Here is a 23,953-nt window from a genome sequence, read left to right as displayed (position 1 = left end):
ATCTGTTATTTATCTGTTAAATAAATTTATTTGCTGGACTAGATGGACTCTTGGTCTGATCCAGCATGGCTGTTCTTATGTTTTTATCATATTAAAGAACGCTTGGCTGATGTTTGCACTTTGGTCTATGTTGGGGATTGTGAGATCAGACCTGAGGTTTGGAAATGGCATTCCAGGTGAATTACTCTAGAATTAAAAACAGAACCTGGAGGGTGTAATTCCTTTCCCTTAATTCACTGAGATGTCCCTGGTATGACTTGTTCACATAACATGTTGTAAAGACTGGAGGGGCAATAGGTCTGCATCATCTTTGATGCAGAAGACTCTAAAGGTCCAACTTTAGCATCTCCAGTTTAAAATGATCAGACACCAGCTAGCTGGCAAAGGGAAAGACCCCGGAGAGCTCCTGCCTGTTAAAATAGACAATACAGGGCTTGATGGACCATTGTTCTGACTCAGTGGGCTGATCCATTCATTCAAGGATCAGAAGACAGCATTTTGCTTATAGGGTGTATCATCCAGACTGGCACTTGTGTTGCAAGTCATTTCCACTTTTATCACTCACTGTCCAAAAACAAATATGTACGCGTTCTTCCTCCTGCCAGTCAAGGTTCAAGGCCCAAGGTTCTCCGCCCCCTCCCTGCCCCCAGAATTGTGCAATTATATCTGTGCGACTCCCACCAATACATTTGATCAAGTGTGCCAGAAGTGGGTTGGGTTGGTAATTGTGTGGATGTTGGGATGCGATTGTGAAATAGCCCATATGCTCCAACTGTCCCTACTTACCTATTTATTTTTCTGGACCCTGACCCCTGTACAACAAGTCTTTAGTTTGAGTCTATTTTGCCGTTTTGAGGATGTAGTGCAGGGGTGCCTTTTTAAAATGCACACCACTTGTGCACCAGAGTTCTTAAGGATTCAGCCCTCTCCCTTTATCTCTAGAAGTGAAATAAACTGAGGGATAGACGCATCTTGGATGCCTCAAGACAAGAGGGTTCCTAGTGCTACCAGTCAAAAGGCACTGTGCAGCTATTCTGTCTTTTTCTCCTTAATGGATTTTTTGTGGAAAGAAGAAAGATGGAGGAAGTAGTGGGAAAACACAGGAGGATTACGAATGGAATACGGTGTTGTCTGGACTCATAAAATTCTGTCAATGAGGCAGGATCATTGTACAGTAAAAACCTTGTCTGGAAGAACCCTTGAGTTTAGTGCACCTGCATGTAAATGCATACATATTATCCATCAAACTCTCCTTATACCTGTAACACTCTCAACCCCATATCTTCCCTCCCAATCTTCACCATGATGTTTCTACCCCATAGTGTTTCTCATTCTAGTTCCTAAGAAGTGGAAGCCTGAGCTGCTTTTGAAATTAACTAAAAATGTGGGGTCGGGGGGGAAAGAACTAATTATGAGACTTTAATCACTTTGTGTATCACAGAATATTTCTGACATTATCCAACGTAGCTCGGTGCCATTAAAGTGGGGTATCTCATCAATAGTACTCTGTTCTCACATTAACTTCAAGATTTTAATTTTTTTTAAGTAAGCAAGTACAGTATTCTGCCAAATGCTGAAATTGTTCTATGTTGCTTAACCTTCAAAATGCTGAGTAATTTGAAAGCAGTAGGTGAAACATAAGTAAACTTTCTGCAGAGGTTAGTGGGGGGGGGCATGTTTTAAATTGAGATTGCTAATACTTATGTGCCATTTTGCATTTAGGCAAGGGTTGTCTTTTGCAGACATTTGAGTCATAATAAGATTGGTCTCTTTTTCCCTCCTGAGGTTGCAATGCCATCACTTCCTGCAGAAGCTGAAATGAATGCACTGTCTTGCTCTCACATCTCAGCCAGTTGCATACCCAATGGGAACCTGGAGAAGGAGCCCTGTAACAGCCCTGAGAAGGAGAGGAAATGGATCAGGCCTGATGCCCCAAGCAAGTGTACCTGGGAGCTTGGAAAATCCCCATCTGAATCACCCCATCGTCATGTCACATTGTAAGTGATCATTCAGTAGAACCATTCACTGTGACAGGGTCTTCTTGCAGGGGAGGAGTGGTTCTTGTTACCCAGTGCACTAATTCAGTTTGATTTTTGCAAGCCATATTTTGATACTGCTATGTGGCTGTGGGGGTTAAGGAATGTTATTTATATTAAGGATCTCCATTATATGTTTCTGTATCTTTTTGGTTTAGGTCAAAGGCTCCAAATATTTTGCCAGACATCCTCAAGAGAATTGGTGACACTCCCATGGTGCGAATCAATAAGATTGGAAAGCAACTTGGGCTTAAATGTGAACTCTGTGAGTATTTTGGGGCTAGCTGGTGTTGTAAATGCAAACATTTGCACAGTAACTGCCAATGCTGTTGGTAACGAGGGCCCATGATCAAGCAGGACAAGTTCAGTCAAGATTTGGACCATGTTTGCTTTTTACTTCTTCACTTTTTCTGAGCCATGTACCCACCTGCTCAATTGCTTTTTGTACAGTTGCCCTGTCTTAAAGTGCAGTGGTTGGGAACTGGCAGGCAGTGGGATAAATCTTCCAGCCTGAGCATTTCCAGCCAGGGTTAAAAGGCATGAGCTATCCTTTAATCACTGAGAAATGAAGAGAGGTAGAGAAACTACAGAAATCCTATGAGTGTGGCAGAGGATAGAGGGTGACCTTCCCTAGGAAAGTGGTGGGTGGGTGGGTGGGTGTGTGAGAGAGAGAGAAGGATGGGTGAGAAATTTGTTCTGTTTCTATTTCAATGTGGACTTCCTAAATTCACACTCCCCAAGCCTAAACAAAAACCAGAACACAGTTCACTGCTGAAGTTTCTACATTTCCAAAACTTGTGATGCAATTTGCAAAAGAAAGTATACCAAAAAAGTTTATATTATCAAAAATGTATATATTCACAAAATTACTTTATTCAATGGGGAAAATATGCACATTTGCAAAAGTGTGCACAAAAATGTGTACATTTGGAGAAAATGTGGATTTAAAAAAGTTGCTTACAAATTTTCATGCGGACTAAAAAACAAAATTCACAATCCAATGTGGAATCAGAACAAAATGAACATATCTTTGGAAAACTGTGAACGTGGGTGAAATCAAAGTTGACAGATTTGCCCATTAGTAATGTCTGCGTGCATGAAGTGTGGAGAAACAACAGGAGAGAAGCAAGTTTTATGTTGGTCCAGTACTTGACTGTAAAGTCACTTGCCGGTTTAAGAGAGCAATACAGCATTAGGCTGATCCTGAGCTGACTTCAAAGCTTCAAAGCTAATCTATCAAAAGCCCTTTTGTCACCTTTCCTTCTGTGCAGTTGAAATATGTTAGATTGGCTGGATAGGCTTCTTCCTGGAATACAGCTAGATGTAAATGATGTTCACCAGGTCATTCACTGAGAGCTGATGTTCCTCCTTTTTCGATCAACTGAAATGTTTCTCAATGTGGTTTCTTGGTTTTCAGTGGCAAAATGTGAATTTTTTAATGCTGGAGGAAGTGTGAAAGACCGAATCAGCCTAAGGATGGTGGAAGATGCCGAAAGGGATGGGATTTTGAAACCTGGAGATACTATTATTGAACCAACTTCAGGAAACACAGGTATGGATATCTTAGACTGAGAGCAGTCTGAGCTGTGGTATTGGAGGGTTGGGGCAGAGAATGGGACACAGAATGCTGAATGGATATTTCTACTCCCCCTGCCCCAAAACAAAAGCATCTTAACAGATATGAAAAGGTTAAGCACGTGATTTCTCTCCCCCAGAGAAATCAGTGGGATAACAAAAGTGATGGCTGTGGTGTAAACAAAAGCGATGTAGTTCTTTGTGGTTACAAAATTTGAGTGAGAAACATGGTCTGAGCTAGTTTTGCTGACAGTTTTTTGTTTGTTTGTTTGTTTTAGAATTCATGTTTGGCCATTTTTAATCCCCCCCCCCCCCATCCATCCTTTAACAATTGCCAGTACACTTTTCAGACTGTGCCTTCAACAGAGCTTTGTGTGAGCGGACAATGAAATGTTACATTTGGTATAGACCCAGTGGGATATCCAAAAGAAAAGGTGATTTTTGGTATAGCATTACTTGTTCTTAGCAAATCCACAATTGTCTCAGTTCTGTGGGTGTTTCCAACTTTTTTTGAAATATGTTCTAATGTCTTCTCTTGGGTAACATGGTAAGTTTAACAGCTCTGCAATTTCCAGGGCCTTCCTTCTCCCCTGCACTGGTGCAGTACACTGCTTAAGGGTATGAACTACGAGTGGGAGGTCCCTGGTGTAAATCGCATGAATGCAGCCCTGAGTTCACTGGGTAGCTTTCCCCAACCTGGTGCCCTCTGGATGGGTTGGACTCCCATCATCACATTGTATAAACAGCAAGTTATCATCTGTTCTTTGTCATCCAAAGGCATTTGAACATAGAGATGTTGTTTGAAAGCACAAGATGTCCAAGGAATGATGACATTGTTCAATTTTAATACAAGTTGCTCATGGACCACTGAATTCCACTTTTAAGGTCTTTCAAGTTCTGCTTAACACTCAGCAGCCTGGACTTCGACTGCTCAGGCCCCACTGTAATATCAGAGAAGGTTAAGCCAGTGGCACCCATGACACCTCTGACTGAGGGTGAGGTTGCGAGACTAAAGAAGTCCATAAGCGTAGAGAAAATTTTAAGCAGTAACAGAAAAACACCCTGTTATAATCTGAAATAAGGGGGTTAATAATAATGGCACACTATATAGGAGTTTTCAAGGATTACTGAGGTAGCATATATGAGCAGTTAGTGTTTTTCCTATCTAAATCATAAGCAGGGTTATTATATTTGCTTTTTGCTGTTCTTCTGGGACTGTTCTGGTTTTGCGCGAGTTCTCAATTATATTAGAGCATCAGAACTGCTATTGTAAAAAGAACACTGTGACCTTTAATGCCTCCACATTCCTAAGATCTGATCTGCACCTCTTGCCCTCTTACAGTGCTAGAAAGACAGATCACTCAGTTGCAGTGCTGTTCTTTAACAGGCTCAGTTCAAAGATGCCTTTTTATTAACTACAAGTGTAAACCTGTGCAATGTCACAGCAGATGCTTGCCCTCCTAGCTGCAATAAGCTTAGTTTTCACTTTGAGCGTACATATGGCTGTCTTCTGTCTCTCAAGCTGTACCTTCTGCTGATTCAGGGGTGTCTATATTGCAGAGATCAGGAACCAGGTTTTTTGGGGGGAGGGTTGGAATTGCCACCACCAGGCCCTCTGTGGGCCTGGCTAGAGACAGAGTTCCAGAGTAGATATGCAATAGTTTTTGTTGCTGCATGCTCATGCATTGGTTCGGGCTAGAATCCTAAATAGTCATATGCACTGGTGGGAGAGAAGTGCGCATGCAACTGGAAATGTATAGAAAGATTTTTGTTTTTAATTGCAGCCAATCACCTGGCAAAACGGTGAAGTCACTTTTTTAAAATTTAAAATCAGCTTGCTCTATCGTTGTGGGAGCCTGGTTGGTCCAGAATGGTAGGGCATAAATTTGGGGAAACTCATAGCTTGGTGCTTAAGAGCACCTGCTTTGCATGCAGGAGGTCTGAGGTTCAATCCCTGGCATCTTCAGGTAGGGTTGGGAAAGACTCCTGTCCAAAACCCTGGAGAGCCCATGCCAGGCAGTCTGCACGACCTTTCCCCAACCTGGTGCCCTTTGGATGGGTTGGACTACAACTCCCAGCATCCCAGCCAGCATGAGGCTGGCTGGCTGGGGGATGCCGGGGGTTGTAGTCGGAGAACACCACACTGGGGAAGGCTGGTGTAGACAGTCCTGAAGTAAATGGACCAGTTTATTGAGTCAGTACAAGGCAGCTTTCCTGTGTTCCTCCAAGTAAAGAGTTTTGAAATATAAAACCAGGAAGTGGGGCTTCTTTTAGTGAAGTATTTTTCTTGGTTCCAGGGATTGGACTGGCCCTGGCAGCTGCAGTGAAAGGCTACCGCTGTATCATCGTGATGCCAGAGAAAATGAGCATGGAGAAGGTCAGAGCTGCTTGTCATTTCAGACGCTTAAGGAGCAAGACTTGGTTGCGTAATTAGTTTATTGGGGTATCTCAAGCCAGCAATGCCGTTGACTGCATAGTGGCCCCTTCCCCAACCTGTGCTCTCTGGATGTTTGGGATGACAACCCCCACAGCATTCCTGACCACTGGCCAGGCTGGCTGGGGCTGATGGACATTGAAGTCCAAAACATCTGGAGGTTGCCAGGTTGGGGAAGGCTGCCATATGGTATCAATATATCCAGCTGGCTGTGTCAGTAAGGTAATAACGTGTTTAATAAGTTGAGTATTTAGACCAGCGTTACCCCATTGTATAAAGTTAATGTCATGCTGTCAGTTTTCTAACTGTGACTAAATAGTTGACCCAGAACAATATCTGGAATATACAGTTTAAAAAAAAAGTCCCGTAAGTAAGCTTTCATTTCCCAGTTGTGCAAGCATTGCCCAGTTGTGCAAACATTGCAAAACAAAATTAGTTTTGCCATTTTCCCCCCTGTTCTTAAATCAGGTGGATGTGCTGCGTGCTCTTGGGGCTGAAATTGTGAGGACTCCAACTACTGCTAGATTTGATTCACCAGAATCTCATGTCGGGGTGGCGTGGAGACTGAAAAATGAAATCCCCAGCTCCCACATACTGGATCAGGTAAAGTACCAGCCACAGAGAAGGATTACAGGAGGCTGGGTCCCAAGCGGGATTCAGTCTTTTTCTTTCATCCTTCCAACAGCTCTGAAGCTGTGTGAAGGCCATTATCGACAGATAGGAAACTGAAGGTGAAAGCCACTTACTGAGGCAACCTGGTGCCTCGTCGACTTGGATTTGAATCAGGGATCAACATTTGCTGTCCACTGATGCCCACTAGCTCTTTGTGTGCAGTTACTTTAGCTGATAGGAAGAAGCTGAATCCTCTGGCCCACCTATGCTTAGGTCTCATTGAAGTTAATAGGACTGAAGTTAGTTGCAATTAACGTGTCCCATTGATTCCAATTGAACTTAAGGGCAATAACTTCCTATCCTCTAGACCCTATGTGTGAGAATTAGCCACTAGAGAGGAGCAAATGTTGGCATGTAAGGACCATGAGAACTTATCTGACAATTTCTCGTTTACACTAAAAAAATTAAAATAACATAACATTTAGATAAGCCTGCCTACAGTGTGGTCGCTGGTGAAGTGATGCTGGGATCGTAGTAGTACTGTGCCAAAGAATATCTCATGTTCCACTTTGAGGGATTTTTAGGGTGGTGTTCTGGGCCAGCATTTTGTAAATAACGTGTGACAACATAATCTTGTGTTTTATTTACTTTACATTCCCGTCTTTCCATCAAATGGCACTCAAAGCAGCTAACAGCAAAAGTACAGATACAGGAAAACATAATAAAAAATAATAAAGCTGCAATAAAATGCAAGGCAGATAAAACATCAACAAAATGTATATATTTTAAATTACTCTTAGGCCACCTTTAAGGGTTGAACCCTCCCAAGGAGGCATAAATAATAAAAGAAACAATACAGTAAAACAGTAAAAATTAATAAAAACAATAAGCATCAACAATTGCAACTAAAACCAGCAGCCCAAAAATACAGTTCAAAGAAAAGCCAACAAAACCAAGTGGGTCTTCAGAGTTGTCATAAAGACCTGTAAAAAAGAGGCTTGATGAACCTCCAGTGGAGGCTGATTCCAGAGGTCACTACCAAAAAGTCCCTCTCCCATGGTCTTGCAGTGAGCAAGTGAGATGGGCCTCTGATCAATAAAATCAATAAAAAATAGCCACTTGAAACCAATGCCAATTTAACATGTATGTCAATGTGTGTCTCAGCATAGCACTCTTTATACACTTGCTAGATTGTTTATTTTGTGATTCTCTGCATACTCCTTTCTTTTTCAACATAGTACCGCAATGCCAGTAATCCCCTGGCCCATTATGATACAACAGCTGAGGAAATCCTACAGCAGTGTGAAGGTATGTTCAGCCCACAGGTAGCATCTGTGTTCGTCATCTGACAAGCTTGCAGAAATGGGCAATTCTGAGAAACATTGCTAAGATGTCGCTATAACTCTATATTACTATCATGTCGCATCCTACAGCACTTTTTAGTGCACAAGGTATTTTACAATGTCATATCTCGTTTATTCTTGCATGAGCTCCATGTGGCTTGTTAGGCTGAGGGCCACTTAACACATTGCGGCTTAGCAGTTGTACCATGCATATATGCCATTGGGGAAAGAGGCATATGTTGGCTTTACACATTACCTAGGACATCATGCTATGGAGTATGCCATGAGTACATATAGTATGCCTGTGATACTTATCATGTATGAACCACTCCTATGAGATGGTACTTCCCAAGACCACTGAAGGAACTTCACAGCTGAGCAAGGACTTGGATCTTGGTCTCCTATCCCAAAAGCCCATTCTCTGTCCACATGAATTTGGATAGATATATCTCGGATTTTAATTATTGTTTTATTTGTTTATGCATCATTATACATCATATGACCTAAGGTCTCGGGACAGGGCAGGCTAGACATTTTAGTAAATAAATAAACTTTGCTGGCATTGTCATTCTATATCTAAAGAAAAGTGGCAACTCAGTTCTGTTTTTCACTGTCTGGTCACCATCCCACAGCCAAAGGACACATTTCTGCCACCAATCTACATCTTTTCTCACATTACCTTGGTATTGTTTAGTTAAAGAAGGTGTGTGATGTGATGCCATCATACTCGAGAGTTTCCTGAAACCAGCAGCCAAAGAAATGGACTAGTATGGAAACTCTGAATAGAATGTGATGTCACATCACCCGTCATCTTTAAAGATTGCCAGGGAGGTACGGGGTCAGGAGCAGCCATGCATTCCTTGTAATGTGTAACTAATTTGGGCTTCAGTTAATACAGTATACAGTATAGTACTGGGGAAAGTTATGAGCTTGGTGATTACCTATTTTATTTTATTTTATTTTTATTTGCTGCCTTAGAACCAATAGAGGGAGCTCCCACATAACAGTATTTTTTTAAGGCAGCCTTATGTCTGTTGCATACGCCAGGAAATAACCCTTACTCTAGATTTGGGTTAAAGATTGTGACCTGCATCTGGAATGCTGATTTAAATTGCTGGTACTGCTATCTGAAAAATATCTGAACACATCTTTGTAAAACCGTACTGCACTTTAAGTAAAGCAGTGAGCATAGAGCCATTGCAGAAAAGGCAGGAGGGGTGGCATTCAGGCTACTGTGCCTTCAATAGTCCAGTAGAAGGCAGCATTTTGGCCAGTGAAGCTTCTCCTCCTACACTGATAGAAGAAGGTGCTATCGTCTTGTTGTCTTCGCCAGTTGAAAAGGTACAGGAGCCATGTCTAACTTATGTAATCGATGTAAGCCGCCTTGAGTGGTGTGCAGGCATTAGAAAAGTGGGATAAATAAATTCTTATGCATAAAGTATCTAGTATATAGAAGCTTGTGACCTCCTTGAAACCCCATAAGCTGGTAAAGTCCAGGGTTTGAAGCATTCTTGAAAGAGACAGACATATATTAGATTAATGAAAGTGTTTTTATCCCGTTCCTTGGCCCAGAAAAGGCTTCTGGAGCAGCTTATACATAATCAGTAAAAACATGTCAAAGTATCTATGAAGCTACTTCCATTATGATGATAGGTATCAGTCTTGTGACATGGAAAGAAGGTGGTGATAGTGGTTCTTACACAACTGGCTTGTAACATCCATATTATACATTATTTCCCTATATCAGTTCTGCTTTAATTCACAAGGAAGCAATCTTGACTTTTAGGTAAGACTAAATGAAATGGGATGTGTGTCTTTAATGCTCATAGCCTGTTTCAATGGTACGTTTTTCTGCCTCTCCAATAGGTAGTGTGGACATGGTTGTGGCTGGAGCTGGTACAGGGGGCACCATCACTGGCATTGCCCGAAAAATAAAGGAGAAATGCCCTGAATGCAGAGTAAGTCTCAGACGAGGGCATCTTGATCACTGCTTAGCTATCGCCTTTTTTATTGTAGTGTGTTCCTTATTTCAGATCAGGCACTACAATAAACTCAGCTAATGGCAGGTGGTCTGTAACAGACCACCTTCTTCTCCATGCAAACAGTTTTGGCTATATCCATTTTCATAGGATAAATATAATGTATCAACCAGGTGGTCATAGCGGTGACTTACGGCAATTCCCAAGATTGTGCTGGATGGAAAAGGCACTGTTGCCACAATGATAAAGATGTCCACTGGCCACATCCTCAATCTGCTGCCTCTTTCACGCTGTGTTTATCCACTTGAACGTCTGTCTAAGGAAAGTTGAAACTGCTTGTATGGGGAAAATATTCTTATGTGGACCAGCTCTTATTCTTCGAACTCAAAGAGAAATGTTGTGGCAGTGTTCACACACACGAGTCAAACAGCATTGTGTTCATGTTAAACGTGCATTAAATGTGCGGGTGCCTTGTGTACGATCCCCCACGTCTTCTGCACAACAGTACAGAAGACGCATACCCTTTATCCCATATATTGGCTACATGGAGCTGCACATGGAATGCCACCGCCTATAGAAACCTTCCCCAATGCTGAGATCAGCAAACAAGGCTATGCTCTCTCAGTTTCACTTTCCAGGAAGTAAAACCAGCAAGTGCATAGATCAGGGCCCTGACTGTTATGGAATAGCCTCTTGGGTAGGCCTGAAAAGCTGCTACTTTATCGACTTTTACAACCCATTAAAACCGTATGTCTCTGGTAGTTAATTTAAGTAATGGGGTTTTTAGTGAGCTTTTGATTGCTGATATTGTACACTATGGGTGCAATCCTATGCATGTTTAGATAGAAAAAAAAATCCTTAGCATGGCTGGCTAGGGAATGCTTGGAGTTGTAGGACATTTTCTGTCTAAACATGCATAGGATTGCACCCTATATTGATAAGACTGTTTAATCCTTTCCCCACTGGCCATTGTACTGTTCAAAATTGTCCTCCTGTACAAGCTGCTTTTTCTTCCACAGGGTTCCAGGTGTGTGTTTTACAAAGATAAATATGCAACTCGAACCCCACTCAAACCCCACAAGGGAGGAAAAGCAACTGGGGAACATTTTTAGCAGGAAGACCTGCCAGGGAAAGGGTTAAGCTCACCCACACACTTACCACTTTTCTGGTCAAAATCACATCCTCCTAAGATTGCTTTTCATTTTGTTTAGAAGAAATAGTCAGGGCTTCATTACATACATTCGGTATGTAATGTCTGATTTGCCCCTTACATATTAATCTTTTAAGGAGTAAACTTCCTACTTTAACTCTTTTCTTGGTATCAGTCCTGCTTAGTTTTATGAGAAAGCAGTCTTGACCTTTTAAATAAGAAATTATTTCTTGATAAGAGCAGTTATTTATGAAGTGCCTCAGCTCTAGGTATTGTACAAAGCTGGTAAGGGCAATTCCTGCCCACAGGCTACATTCTAAAAAAGATGTAGATGCTGCTAGAATTTGTTTTCACTTGTCTTCTAGATATTGATTTAATCCTGACAGGAAATAGAACACTTAGTAGCATCTTAAGTGTAGTAAAACATGCTGGGATCCTTTCCTGCCCTGTACTGTGATCTCTGCACAACTATTTGAGTGATATGGAGACGTACATCCATAAGCATATAACATAACGTTCTTCTCTGTGTCACTTGTGGGTGGCCGCTTTTGGATTGTTGGCACAAAATAGATACTGTGTAAAGAGATCTAGCATCTGAGTGGGATCCAGGTCAAATGTCTTGAGTTTCAGCCTTTTACTAAGCCAAGTGAAAGTAGTGTATGAGCAACAAGATTTTCCCACAGGCATGAAAAGAAATGATAAAATTCAACTTGGCTATTTTTCAAGGCACAAATGAAGGGGAAACATTACATCATAGAATCATAGAGTTGGAAGGGGCCTACAAGACCATCGAATCCAACCCCCTGCTCATTGCAGGAAGCCTGATTCCCAGGCAGTCTCCCATCCAAGTACTAACCAGGGCTGACCCTGCTTAGCTTCCATTGGTGCAACAGTTTTGATTGAATCACTACTGTGATTTTAACACTGCCATTTTGATAGCTGTGTTTTGAAAACTGAAATACTGGCTCTGTCTTCCAACTCTTTCACAGATTATAGGTGTTGATCCCGAAGGATCCATCCTTGCAGAGCCTGAAGGACTGAATGCATCAGACAAGACCACTTATGAAGTGGAAGGGATCGGATATGATTTCATCCCTACAGTTCTGGACAGATCAGTAAGTCAAGTTGCTTGCGTCTTTCCACCGATGTGCATGCCATATGCTGTAAGGCTTATAGTGTTCCTGTCACTGTTGAACGCTATGAGCCTTACAGCATGATGGAGTGTCCATGATTCTCAAGTATGTGACCTTTCTGTGTGATCTAGTTGCCTGCTCTGAATTATGGGAGACCATGCTGATCTCAATGTCTTATTGACATTCCTGAGCATTATTGGCTGATGTTCCTCTTTTCATGACTGGGAAGCAGTTGCTAGTGAAAGAGCACTCCTGCATTTGCAAGAAAACTAGCGCATGGTGCAATATGGCTTAGCTGCTCCTGTGCTACAAATTCAGTACTCCTGCCTACGCGTCCTAGTTTCCCCTTTCTAGAGCTGCTGGAAGTGAATTGATGACTGCAAGACTAATGGCAGATTAGGAAAGAGGATGGGCTTAAAATGGAACTAGTCAGAGGAGGCAAGGAAGTGCCTTTTCTGACTTACCATAGCTGGAAAACCTGCCCTAGGAGAACTGTGTTTGAACTGTACAAATAGCCCTCCCCTTGTGGACATGCAAGACACTTCCATGCACATGAAGGTTTTGCCGCACTCCTGCTGCAGCTCCTTGTGCCACATCGAGCGCCACTCCAGCAGCGCCTTCGTGTGTGTGTGTGCGCATGCATGCACATCTGCACAAACACCTAACATGGTGCCCTCTGAGTCACCCATAAGTGTCTTCTCCCAAAATGTGTGATGGTAGACCCAATGCCAGTAGAATCTATTTCTCCCCACTTAGTATCAGTAGAGACCAGAGTGGAGAGACAGGCTTAAAGTATCACATTGTCTTTGTTCCCTTCTCTTTCTTCTAGCTGGTGGACAAATGGTATAAGTGTAATGATGAGGAAACTTTTGCCTTCGCGCGCATGTTAATCAGAGATGAAGGATTGCTATGTGGTAAGTGCAGTCTGAAGGGCATATTTGAAATCTGACCAAATTTTCAAAAAGCTTTGGAAGGCATGACAAAACCTTCCTTGGAGTCAGTTACAGGGATAATAACATGCGCCAGGCCACACAGTATTTCAATTACCAATCAAGAGACTGACCTCAGGCTCCGTTCTCTGTCTCCTTTCATGTCTCCATTTTCAAAATGGGTTCCATTTGATTTTGACAGGTGGCAGTTCGGGCAGTGCCATGTCCGTTGCTGTGAAGGCTGCTAAACAACTGAAAGAAGGTCAGCGCTGTGTTGTCATCCTTCCTGACTCTGTCAGGAACTACATGTAAGTAACTGTTTCTGTCTTTCTACCTGGCACTGACGATGAGGCAGGGGTCCCTGCCTGCACGATTGGTCCTTCACACTTGGTGTTGGGCCTCTAAACATGATGGCAGCAGTGTGGGATTAATTTGTGGCTAAGTGGCTCCTGTGCCCTGCTGGGCTGGTGCCACCAGGGTGGGAGAAGTGACAGAGGCGACTTTCACGTCTCCATCCTCCTTTCAGTATTTTTCCTCTAGGCAGGCCTCTGAGCCTGTCTAGAGGAGTCGCGCTGCTGTGGGTGAGGCTGGGGCAAGAGAGGCCACAGGATCCCAGCCTCTCCCCTCCCCGCCCACAGGAACACCCCCTTTATTAGCTCAGTGAGCTTGTCCAAGGTCGCTTTTGCAACCTCGAAATACAGAGGTTGCTGTTCTTTCTGTGGTTGCAAGGGAGTGGGGGAGGGGGATTGGAGTGCCTATGGCTTCAGGAGGGAGAAATCCAAAAAATCTTCTGTTCCTGGGACGCTCTCCCAGGGACCATAGGATTGTTTCTTAACTTATGCAAAGAAACCTGGTAAAATGTTAACACCTATTCTCACCGAAACACAAAGATAATTTCATGATATCTCTGGTGTTTTTTTGCTTTCCACATGTAAAATGACATTAAAAAGCACATTCATGCTATTTTTGAATTAAAATTGGGAGCTGTCTATTATGTAGAAGTTTCTTAAAAGGTTGTTTAGTTTATTCCTAAAAATAATTCTTGATTACCTCCGGGACACCTTAGGGGCTGCCTCCTCCAATGCCAGCTGGCCCACACCCATCTCTGTGCCGCAGCTGTGCTGGAGGTGCCATGGATGGAGATAAGAGAAAGGCCGTTCTCTTGGCCACACCTAAATTGAGGGACTCTTTGCCCTTGGGAGGCTAGGTTGGTGCCCTTTACAGTGTTTCACTGTATGGCAAAAACCTTATTTAAGCAGCCGTTTGTTTATTTCACTTCTATACCGCCCAATAGCCAAAGCTCTCTGGGCAGTTCACAAAAATGAAAACCACAAGGTGCAGCATAAAACAATATAAAATATGAAAACTTAAAACCACAATCTAATGGACAAGTTTTTCCAATGTCTTGTTTTAGTTTCTGCATCCTATCTATTTTTATTGTGTTTTTTTCTCTGTTTGAATAGTATTGTATTTTATCATTGGTTCTAACTGTTATCCGCCCTAAGTTGTGTGTAACCAGGCTATACATTGTTATATAAATAAAGGCGGGCAGGTGGGCTTGTGACACCCCAAATGAAGTCCAGCCTCTCACATTCGCTGACGCTGCCCCTGTGCTGTCCTCCCATCTCCCACTCACTCACTCTGAGAGGCTGTCACTGCTCAATTGTACACTTGGGTCAGAACGTCCAGACTGGAGGCCAAATCCAGCCCTGCTGGGGTCCCATTCTGGCCTTCTAGGCTTCCCCCAATGGCCACCCCCTTCCCCTGGCCCCAACCGCCAATCATTTGGTGGTTTTCCCAGATTTTGAAAGGTTTTTTCCCTCATTGTAAAAGCTTGAAAATCCTTTCCTGAAGCTTCGTTAATGGCAATAAGAGCTGCAAGCTAAAATAGGCTGGTATTTTTGGCCCCACCCCCTTTGCCTTTGGCACTGTGGCCCCCAAGAGCTTCTCCAAAATGGAATTCAGCCCTTGGGCTGCAAGAGGTTCAACACCCCTGGTCTAGACCCTTCTTTCTCAGCTTTTCAGAACACCCTCTCCATCACCAGTGCACGCACACAAGAGAGACTTCCTTCTCACTGCCACTTTCAGGTGCCCTAAGTCCAACTAGGGAGAGGTCGTGTTGCTGGAAAGTAGCTGACTGCCCACTACAGGGCTGGAGACTGTGTCACAGGCTCGGTGTGGCCTGTGTGTGGATCAGCCTGATTAAATGTTTATGTGAATGTTTAAAGCTTACCTGAAAGCAAAGCATTTAAAATAATATATTTTTATCATACTTACAAGCTATAAAAAATTTATGCCACGTTATCCTTTATAACTTGTTTATCTTTAAGGCAGGTGTGACCCTAATTGGTGCTTGTGACTTATTCTTGTGGTTTCCAGGTCCAAGTTTTTGAGTGACAAATGGATGACCCAAAAAGGCTTCATGACAGAAGAGGATGACATTATTCACAGACCTTGGTGAGAGGATGGTGTCTGTCAATGCTCAGTCAAATGTATTTGTGAAGAAGTCACTTGTCCAAAAATCCACTCTTAAGTTACATTTTTTGTACCATTTATAGTCTAGTCAAGTTGGACCATTTTTATATATATATGAGGTCATGCTCGGAATTAATGTTGCTTGGAAAAAGTTGGTATTCTTAATTAAGACATATCTCCCTCTGTCTCAATCATAAATATGAGTATTACACCTAAGCACAGCCTTCCCCAACCTGGTGCCCTCCAGATGTGTTGGACCACCACTCCCATCATAGCCAGCAATGGAGAATGTTAGAGAAGGCATGGGTTTGGGAAGTCTGCCATACCGCATTGTTTGGCTTGAATAGCTTTACTCAGTTTTAGTTAAGGAGTTTATGGAGCAGCAGGGGGGAAATCGGTACATTTCATGTCTCCTTTTCTCAAATAATCTATTTTCCCTCTACTTTTGCTATAGTGATTTATACATGGAGGGGAAACAACTGTTTATGAAACTGAAGTGTTATTTCCAGAATATCAATGACTCAGCAGAGTAATTCCAGGTTTCCCATATCCAACTGTATTACGACCCATTGGTCCATTCTGTCTCTCACTAGGCACTGGAGATATTTATTTTCTTGAAGATATAATTCTGGCTCTACTAGAATAATTGAAGTCATAATTTTGATTTCCGGGGTTGCCATGTTAATCTATTGAAGCAAAAAACCCCAAAGACTTTGACATTTGAAAGACTAACAGAATTATTGTGGTGCAAGTTTTCATGGACTAAAGACCACTTCACCACATATATGAAGTGTTATCCTCAGTTGGCAGGTGTATGCGTGTGTATGTGTGTGTGAACAAATATGCCGGCCAAATGTATAGACAATTTTATGGAAAGCTTTAGATAAGTAAAGTGACCATTCACAACTGCAGTCATGAGTGATAACACTCATTAAACCCAGCTTTAATAATTGTGCTAGGATGGCTGTGTTATTAGTGCTGCAGGGAATGGTCACTCTGCTTATCTTGCACTTTACACAGAACTGTCACAGACTCTACCTTTTTGCATTTCATGGCTACTTGCCCCCCACCCACCCCATTTACAACTAATCCCAAAGGCCAGGTGCACAAAAGAGTAAGTTTTGAAGAGAAGTGTAAACTCTAGAGCAATTGGTAGGATTTTCCCTAGATGTGTGTGCTAAAATGTCAATGTTTAAAATTTTGCACACAGTCAGACATGGAATGTCTCCTACAAAGTACGCCCATCTATTTTAAAGTGGAAACTTGTGGGAAGCTGTCTTGCACTAATGAAGGAAAGCATCCACCTTCATAGGAGTAAAACAGGAAAGGCTATGTTTCTGATCTATAGCAGAAGAGATAGAATCTTAGCCTGTTGCTCATTCATCAGGACTAAACAATTTATAAAACTGGCCAGTGAGTCTGTTGCTTCCTGGGGGCTTGCCATGTTTCAGATTGCCCATGGTTATCTTTATTTTAATTCAGAAATTGTCTGGTGATAAAGTATTTCACCTTTTCATCTTTGATATTCAGGATGAAGCCTTCAGCTCATTTATTTTTCAGGGCTTTCACTAACAGTTTTGCATTCTTATTACCAAATTCATATTATTGCCTAGCTTGCTAAGGGCATAATCCTATGTATGTTTAGAGGGAGAGAAGTCCTGTAACAGCCAGCATGACTGGTTGGGGCATGCTGGGAGTTGTAGGACTTTTTTTCTGTCTGGACATGCATAGGATAGTGCCCTAAAATAATGATATCCAGATGTTGTCAATCTCACCAACTTGAAGCTCACTTTGTGTAGCCATTAATATCCTACAGGTTTTTCTTATTGGGCAGTATCCAACACTGCCAACAAGTTAGCGATACCTATTGCTAACTTAACGGGAAGCTAGCAGATCCTGAAGCAAACTGAAACATGCTGAAACGCTGGTTTCAGAACAGGGTAGGTCAACTTGCAGAAGGAAGCTCTGCTGACCTGTCCTGTTCTGGAAAGAAGCGTTTCCACTCATTTCCAGGGTTGTTTTAGGAAGCGCTACTTCCTATTACACTAGTGGTGGGTCCCGCTGGCACAACAGAAACGGCAAAAGCACAGCACAATATTGAATACTGCCCACTTCCGGTTTGGTTTTTTTGGTCAAGTTTGTCTAGTATCCTTTGAATAACCCTTTCCCATTGTTTTTTAGGGTGCTAATTTCACTTATTGGATGGGAGACCGCCTGGGAATCAGGCTTCCTGCATTGAGCAGGGGTTGGACTCGATGGTCTTGTAGACCCCTTCCAGCCCTATGATTCTATGAGATCTATGAGATATCAGCATTTAAGAAACGGAAAGAGCTTCACTGAGAGCATGTTTGTAATGGCAGCTGCCTGCACTGTTGTTTGGCACTAGAGGGCACATTTTCAGATGTGGGAAGCATCCTTAGAAAAGACGGATGACCCTTCCCCCCCACGGCAATATTTTTCTGGCAAGAACAGGAAGATGGCCAGCTCCATAGCTGCCCTGCTGTCAGTGATGCAGTAGTGATACCCATGTCCTGTGCTGACCAAAAACAATGGATACTCCAAATGTGCAGCCGATCTCATATAACCCACATGCCACAATACACAAAATGACCTCTTCTGGGACTAACTGGGGCAGAGGGTATACTGCTGTATTTACTCTTGAACCCAGTAATTGGTCTCACATGTCTTTCTTATTTGCAAAGCTTATTTGCAAAGTACAGAAACACAATTTTTTCCACAGTACCTGAATTGCATGCTATAAAACTGTCTGTGGACAGTGATTTTATTATCATGTTTTCCCCTAGGTGGTGGCACTTGAAAGTTCAGGAATTACGTCTCTCAGCTCCCCTGACAGTACTACCAAGTGTCACCTGTGAAAAGACCATTGACATACTCAGAGAGAAGGGATTTGACCAGGTACCAGTGGTTGATGAATCTGGGTATGTGCAGACCTTGATATTTTCCCTTCCTTCCTCCATATAAACCCAGTTTCTAAAGTACTACTGATGGCATACACATCATGCAGAAGTTTTTCCTATAATTTTGTGAAATATAGATTTCAATTTACCTAGGACCACTCAGTAGATCTGGCTGGGAGGTTTGGGATCTTATGAGGTGGAGAAGAACACGTACACAGCCAATGTAAATGAAAGAAAAGGAAATTTATTGGAATAGAAGAAATAAGCAAAAGTAGGACCTCCTCAGAGAGTTGTATTCTCTCTCTCTGAGGCTGAAGAGGTTGCGCACCTCCTAGGTACAAACTTGATTACAGAGAATTCTCAAAGAGTTTCAGACTCTCTGAGACATGAGAGGTTGCATGCCTCTCAGGTATGAGCTTAACACAAACAATCCTCAAGAAGCTGCGCCCTTCTCTGAAGCTTGAGAGGTCCAGTCTTAAAATCTTAATTAAAAATTTCCAGTTGAGATTATCAAATGCTTTCTCTGCATCTAAAAAATCAGACCTGCTTGTTTTTCTGGGTGTTTTTCCAAATATTCCACCACATTCAAGACCATTCTTACATTATCTCTCATCTGTCGGTAAGAAACCACTTTGGTTCTCATATACAAACTCCTGCAATATTTTCTTGAGCCTTTCTGCCAAAATTGTTGCAGATATCTTATAGTCATTGTTTAATCATGAAATTGGTCTGTAGTTTTTTGTCGAGGTTAAATCCTGTCCTGCTTTAGGTATTAATGTTATATATGCTGTTTTCCATGTTTCCAGTATCTCCCCCTTTTCTAAAATACTGTTCATCATATTTTTCAATGGTTGTAAAATTTCTTCTTCACACTACTTATAATATAATCCTGATATTCCATCTGGTCCCAGAGTTTTTCCCAATTTAATTTTTTTTTAATTGCTTCCACCATTTCATTTACTGTTATTGGGCCATTCATCATTTGTTTTTGTTCCTTAGTAAGTTTTGGTAAATTTTGTTTATGAATATATTTATCCATTAATTCTGGGGAGATATCCTGTCCTTTATACAAATTTGAATAATATTGACAAAAGGCTTTCTGAATTGCCACATTATCGGTTAATTCTAATCCATTTTCACTTATTTTCACAATTGTTTTCTTTTCTTTTTCCTTTCTAAGTTTATAGGCCAACCATCTTCCTGGTTTATTAGCAAATTCAAAATTTCTTTGTTTTACAAAGTTTAATTTTTTTTGCATATCCTGAACTGTTAACATCAACAATTGTTATTGGAGTAATTTAATCTGTCGGAGGACACTTGCCTTTCCTGGTTTTTTCTTTAGGAATTCTTCCTTCTCCTTTATTTGTTTTAGAATATGTTGTACCTTCTCTTCTCTTTTCTTTTTCAGTTGCGTGTTTTGTTGTATAAAATAACCTCTCATATAGGCCTTACTTGTATCCCATACTGTTCGGATACTCGTTTCCTTGTCCAGATTCAATTCAAAAAATTATCTCAATTTCTTTTTAGTGTCATCCACAATACTTTTATTTTGAAATATCATTTCATTCTATCTCCATCTAAAAGTAGTGCTTCTTTTCACATATGATACATACCATTTGATTAATACATACCATTTGAAAGGGTCCTGCGGTTCGTAGCACTCACGAGTTCCTCTCCGCAATCTAAATATCTTGGCATTTGTTGTTGTATCTGAAATATCCCTTTTTGCTAGATTACTGAGGACTTCCATCTCTCAAACATTCTTGTGCATGATTCAGTCTCATATGCAGCTTTGTCATCATCCTGCCTGCATCTCTATTGCTGGTGCCCATTTCTTATCCACTGGACTCACTGCTGAAAAAGGGGCAACTGACCTTGTTTCAAGTCCAATTGAAAAATTTCTAAACATGTCAATATTGCCAAAGATGCCATGAGACTCCATGAATTTTCTGGATCTCTCTCTTAGCCAAAACTCTTTGTTTCACATCAGCTTTGATCATCTGGAATTTCTGTTTCAGGAATCACTGCAGCTGGTCACACCTGATATTCCAGGCTTTTGCTTCTCCAGGCTTGATGATCTTATCCATTAAGTTCTTCAAAATCTCTTGGATGTAGAGCATCAGGGCCACTGTATGCTTCACCACCTGTGAAACAAGCTGGATAGTTGCCAAATCAGCTCTGGTGATTAGGCCCACTGCTTTTTCTAACTGTCCCATCTTGGAGTCTCGTACGGGCCCCTGCTGGAGATTCCATGCATCTGCAGCCAAGTTCACTCTGTCCCATAAAAGTCCCGATCAGAACACACCTCTTTCTTTCTGTAACGTTATATAATTCAGTTCATACCTTTCCATGTAATATTTGTTCTACAATTCTTCATTGTTGCTTCATCTAGGATTTTCTCACCTCTAGACAATAAGGCAGTAGTCTTATACGAGGCCTCTAGACAATACGAGGCATAGTCACAGATCTTGAATGGCAAAGTGGTCTGTGGGTGGAATTTCTGAAAAACTTGATAAACTTGGTAGAGAGTTAATTTTGTAGATGTGGGGGTGGAGAGAATCAGATTGATACGATCATCAGGGACCTGATCTGGCAGATATTTGCATTACTATGAAATCTGTGGCTCCAACATTTTCTTGCAGTAAGAATAAACCTTAAGACCTGTCCTATCACAAAATTTCAAACACTCTACAATTGGCTCTTCTACCAGAGCCAATTCTTGACTATATTCGAATTTACCTTGTCTTGGGCATGTGTATTCAAGAATACTTGCAGCAAAGCATAAAACATAAGCCACCTGCACATATCTCTAAAAGCCATATGAAATCTTTGGTTTGAAGCAGCAAGAACGGTCACTTTGGGGTTTCTGCTATTACTGCTTATTCCCAAGAAACATGAGGGAGAAAGGGGAGGAAACAGAGAAAGCGCAGATAAGATCTTCAGGCATTTTCACCTAACCCCTTCCCTCTTCCTCCTGCTCACCCCTCTATTAGCCTCTCTTATGGGGGCACATCTGAATTCACTTTTGAGCGGGATGGTGGTATCTAAAGGATTCCACTTTCTTTTCCAATTAAATCCTGGGTTCCACCTAAGCACAGTATTATGAAAACAATCTTCTACCCAGGGCAAGTCAGGAGCTTTCCAGCAAGTTATTTCATTTCCCTTTTCTTCTCCAGACAGTGACGCTAGTCGCTCCTGATATTGTGAAAAACCATATCTCCTGCACCAATACATGGCAAGTGTTTCCTTGCAGGCTGTCCCAGTTTGATTATTCTCCTATCACTTCCCTTTCTGGATCCCCTAGGATGATTTCCCAAGAAGGCAAAGACATTCTTGATACACTGTCTGGGAAGGATAATATGATTTCAGTTGATTAGCATGTGCTCCCTTGTTTTGTCTCTGAGCTGGAATCCTACTGGGGTGCTTTTGTCTGTACAGAGAAAACATCAATAATTGTTAACAAGTGCTTTATGAACTTTTTTTCCCCATGTCCCCCAAGTCTCCATTAGGGATATAAAAACAACAACAAAAGCATTTCACCTACCCCCATGTGCCTTTTTGTGTATAAAGACTGATAGAAGAGCGGGTACCAGGATGAGCATTGCCTTGTGACTTGAATTTAAATGCAAATTAACTCTTGGGAGTCTGAAATTCCTCACCCCCTCTACAAAGGTGCTAGCAAAGCAATGCTAGTAACACATTCAGGAATGCAGTAAACTTGATATGTCATAGCCCAGAGGTGGGCTATTACCTCTTCCCCTTGTTTGGGAAGAGAAATTTCTCTCTCCTTCTCTCTCTTTCTGACCTGCCTGTTTTGCAGATCGTGTTTCAAACTTTCTACATAAAACTCTCCTTGCCATGCACCAGCCTTAACTCTTCACCTGTCTTCTCTGCAAGTTAGGCTGTAAAGTCATTTAGCCTTCTTCCAAGCTCTCAGCAGAAACTCACCTACTTAAACTTTCTGCCTTACGCCAGTCCCAATGATATCCATTCCATAAAGATTGCACATTTGGCATAGGCTGTCTTTTGCCTTTCAGTCACATCCTCCCACCTTATTTTAAGACACACACCTAGGGACTGAGCATTCATTCTTCTCAGACTCTTAATCATTCACACACTGCAGCGCTGCTTTGATTTTCACACGTTCTTTAACATTTTGTTACACTCATTCACAATGTGGGTGGCTTGAGGCTCTCCTCTACTCATTCCTTTCTTAAATTCATTCTGTCACTCATTCAGCACTCTCACACATTCTGGAATTTTGCTTTGGACTCTCTATCCCAATATATCTAGCACACTTCTTTGCTTTGCCTGTTTCTGATGCATTGTTTCAGCAAAGCTGTCTCAAATTTTCTTCTAGAAGGTGATCAGCCAAGGGGCTGCTTTATCTACTTCAAATGGATCAAGCCTGCTAGTCAATGACATGATACTCCACCGGACCCAGCAGAATCTCACCAGTGACTTAACGTGCTAAATTCAGAACCATTGTACCTTTACCTTTTCCCCATTTTTTTTTCTTTTTAATTTTTCCTCTCTCTTCTAGGAGAGGATAACAACTCCCTGTATACTGTAAGACTGGCCATTTGAACTGCACATATAGCCAATTGACAATTCAAGCTGGCAATCTTTTTCTCATACACCTTGCTTTATTTGATTTCTAACTGTAGGTTTCTGGAACTTTGTTTTGCCAATTTTCTCAGTGCACAGCATCCAATTCGTGCTCCTGATTATTTGAGTGCAATGCCTGCACTTTCTCTTACTCATGTGCTTGCATTGCAGCCTGACTGTGTGAGCTTTTGAGTTGCTCTACAATTAATTCCTCTTCATGGATCACTGCCTTGTTGTGGCGAAGGGGCTTGCATAACTCAGTGAAGCCATAAGCTATGCCGTGCAGGGCCACCCAAGACGTACAGGTCATGGCAGAGAGTTCTGACAAAATGTGGTCCACTGGAGAAGGAAATGGCAACCCACTCCAGTATTCTTGCCAAGAAAACCCCATGGAACGTATCACAAGGCTAAAAGAGATGACGCCAGAAGATGAGACCCTCAGGTCGGAAGGTGTCCAATATACTAAAGGGGAAGAGCAGAGGGTATTTCCAAGTAGCGCCAGAAAGAGTGAAGCGGCTGGGCCAAAGCCGAAAGCACACTCAGCTGTGGATGTGTCTGGTGGTGAAAAGAAAATCCGATGCTGTAAAGAACAATATTGTTTAGGAACCTGGAATGTCAGATCAATGAATCAAGGTAAGTTGGAGGTGGTCAAACATGAGATGGCAAGATTGAACATCGACATCTTGGGAATCAGCGAACTAAAATGGACAGGCATGGGCGAATTTAATTCAGGTGACCATCATATCTACTATTGTGGGCAA

General features: G+C 42.0%; 1 protein-coding gene across 1 annotated transcript in view; it reads left to right on the top strand.

Moving 5' to 3' along the window:
- The window catches only part of LOC146349939 (cystathionine beta-synthase-like protein), a 69,400-nt gene that overhangs the window by 28,693 nt on the left and 16,754 nt on the right, over positions 1-23,953 (top strand). The window contains exons 2-13 of the mRNA XM_084843831.1: positions 1,786-1,997; positions 2,195-2,301; positions 3,454-3,588; positions 5,909-5,988; positions 6,514-6,648; positions 7,896-7,965; positions 9,867-9,958; positions 12,119-12,244; positions 13,092-13,176; positions 13,394-13,499; positions 15,571-15,648; positions 18,471-18,605. Of these exons, the coding sequence (XP_084699957.1) occupies positions 1,792-1,997; positions 2,195-2,301; positions 3,454-3,588; positions 5,909-5,988; positions 6,514-6,648; positions 7,896-7,965; positions 9,867-9,958; positions 12,119-12,244; positions 13,092-13,176; positions 13,394-13,499; positions 15,571-15,648; positions 18,471-18,605 (1,355 nt within the window). The 5' untranslated portion in view covers positions 1,786-1,791. The remainder of the gene's footprint in view (positions 1-1,785; positions 1,998-2,194; positions 2,302-3,453; positions 3,589-5,908; positions 5,989-6,513; positions 6,649-7,895; positions 7,966-9,866; positions 9,959-12,118; positions 12,245-13,091; positions 13,177-13,393; positions 13,500-15,570; positions 15,649-18,470; positions 18,606-23,953) is intronic.

This window comes from Heloderma suspectum, chromosome 3, assembly GCF_057233095.1.
Source record: "Heloderma suspectum isolate Gila_16-S chromosome 3, 16-S_ref, whole genome shotgun sequence".
Classification (NCBI taxonomy): Eukaryota; Metazoa; Chordata; class Lepidosauria; order Squamata; family Helodermatidae; genus Heloderma; species Heloderma suspectum.
Note: the sequence above shows the minus strand (reverse complement) of the source record. Positions and strands in the feature narration are given on the sequence as shown.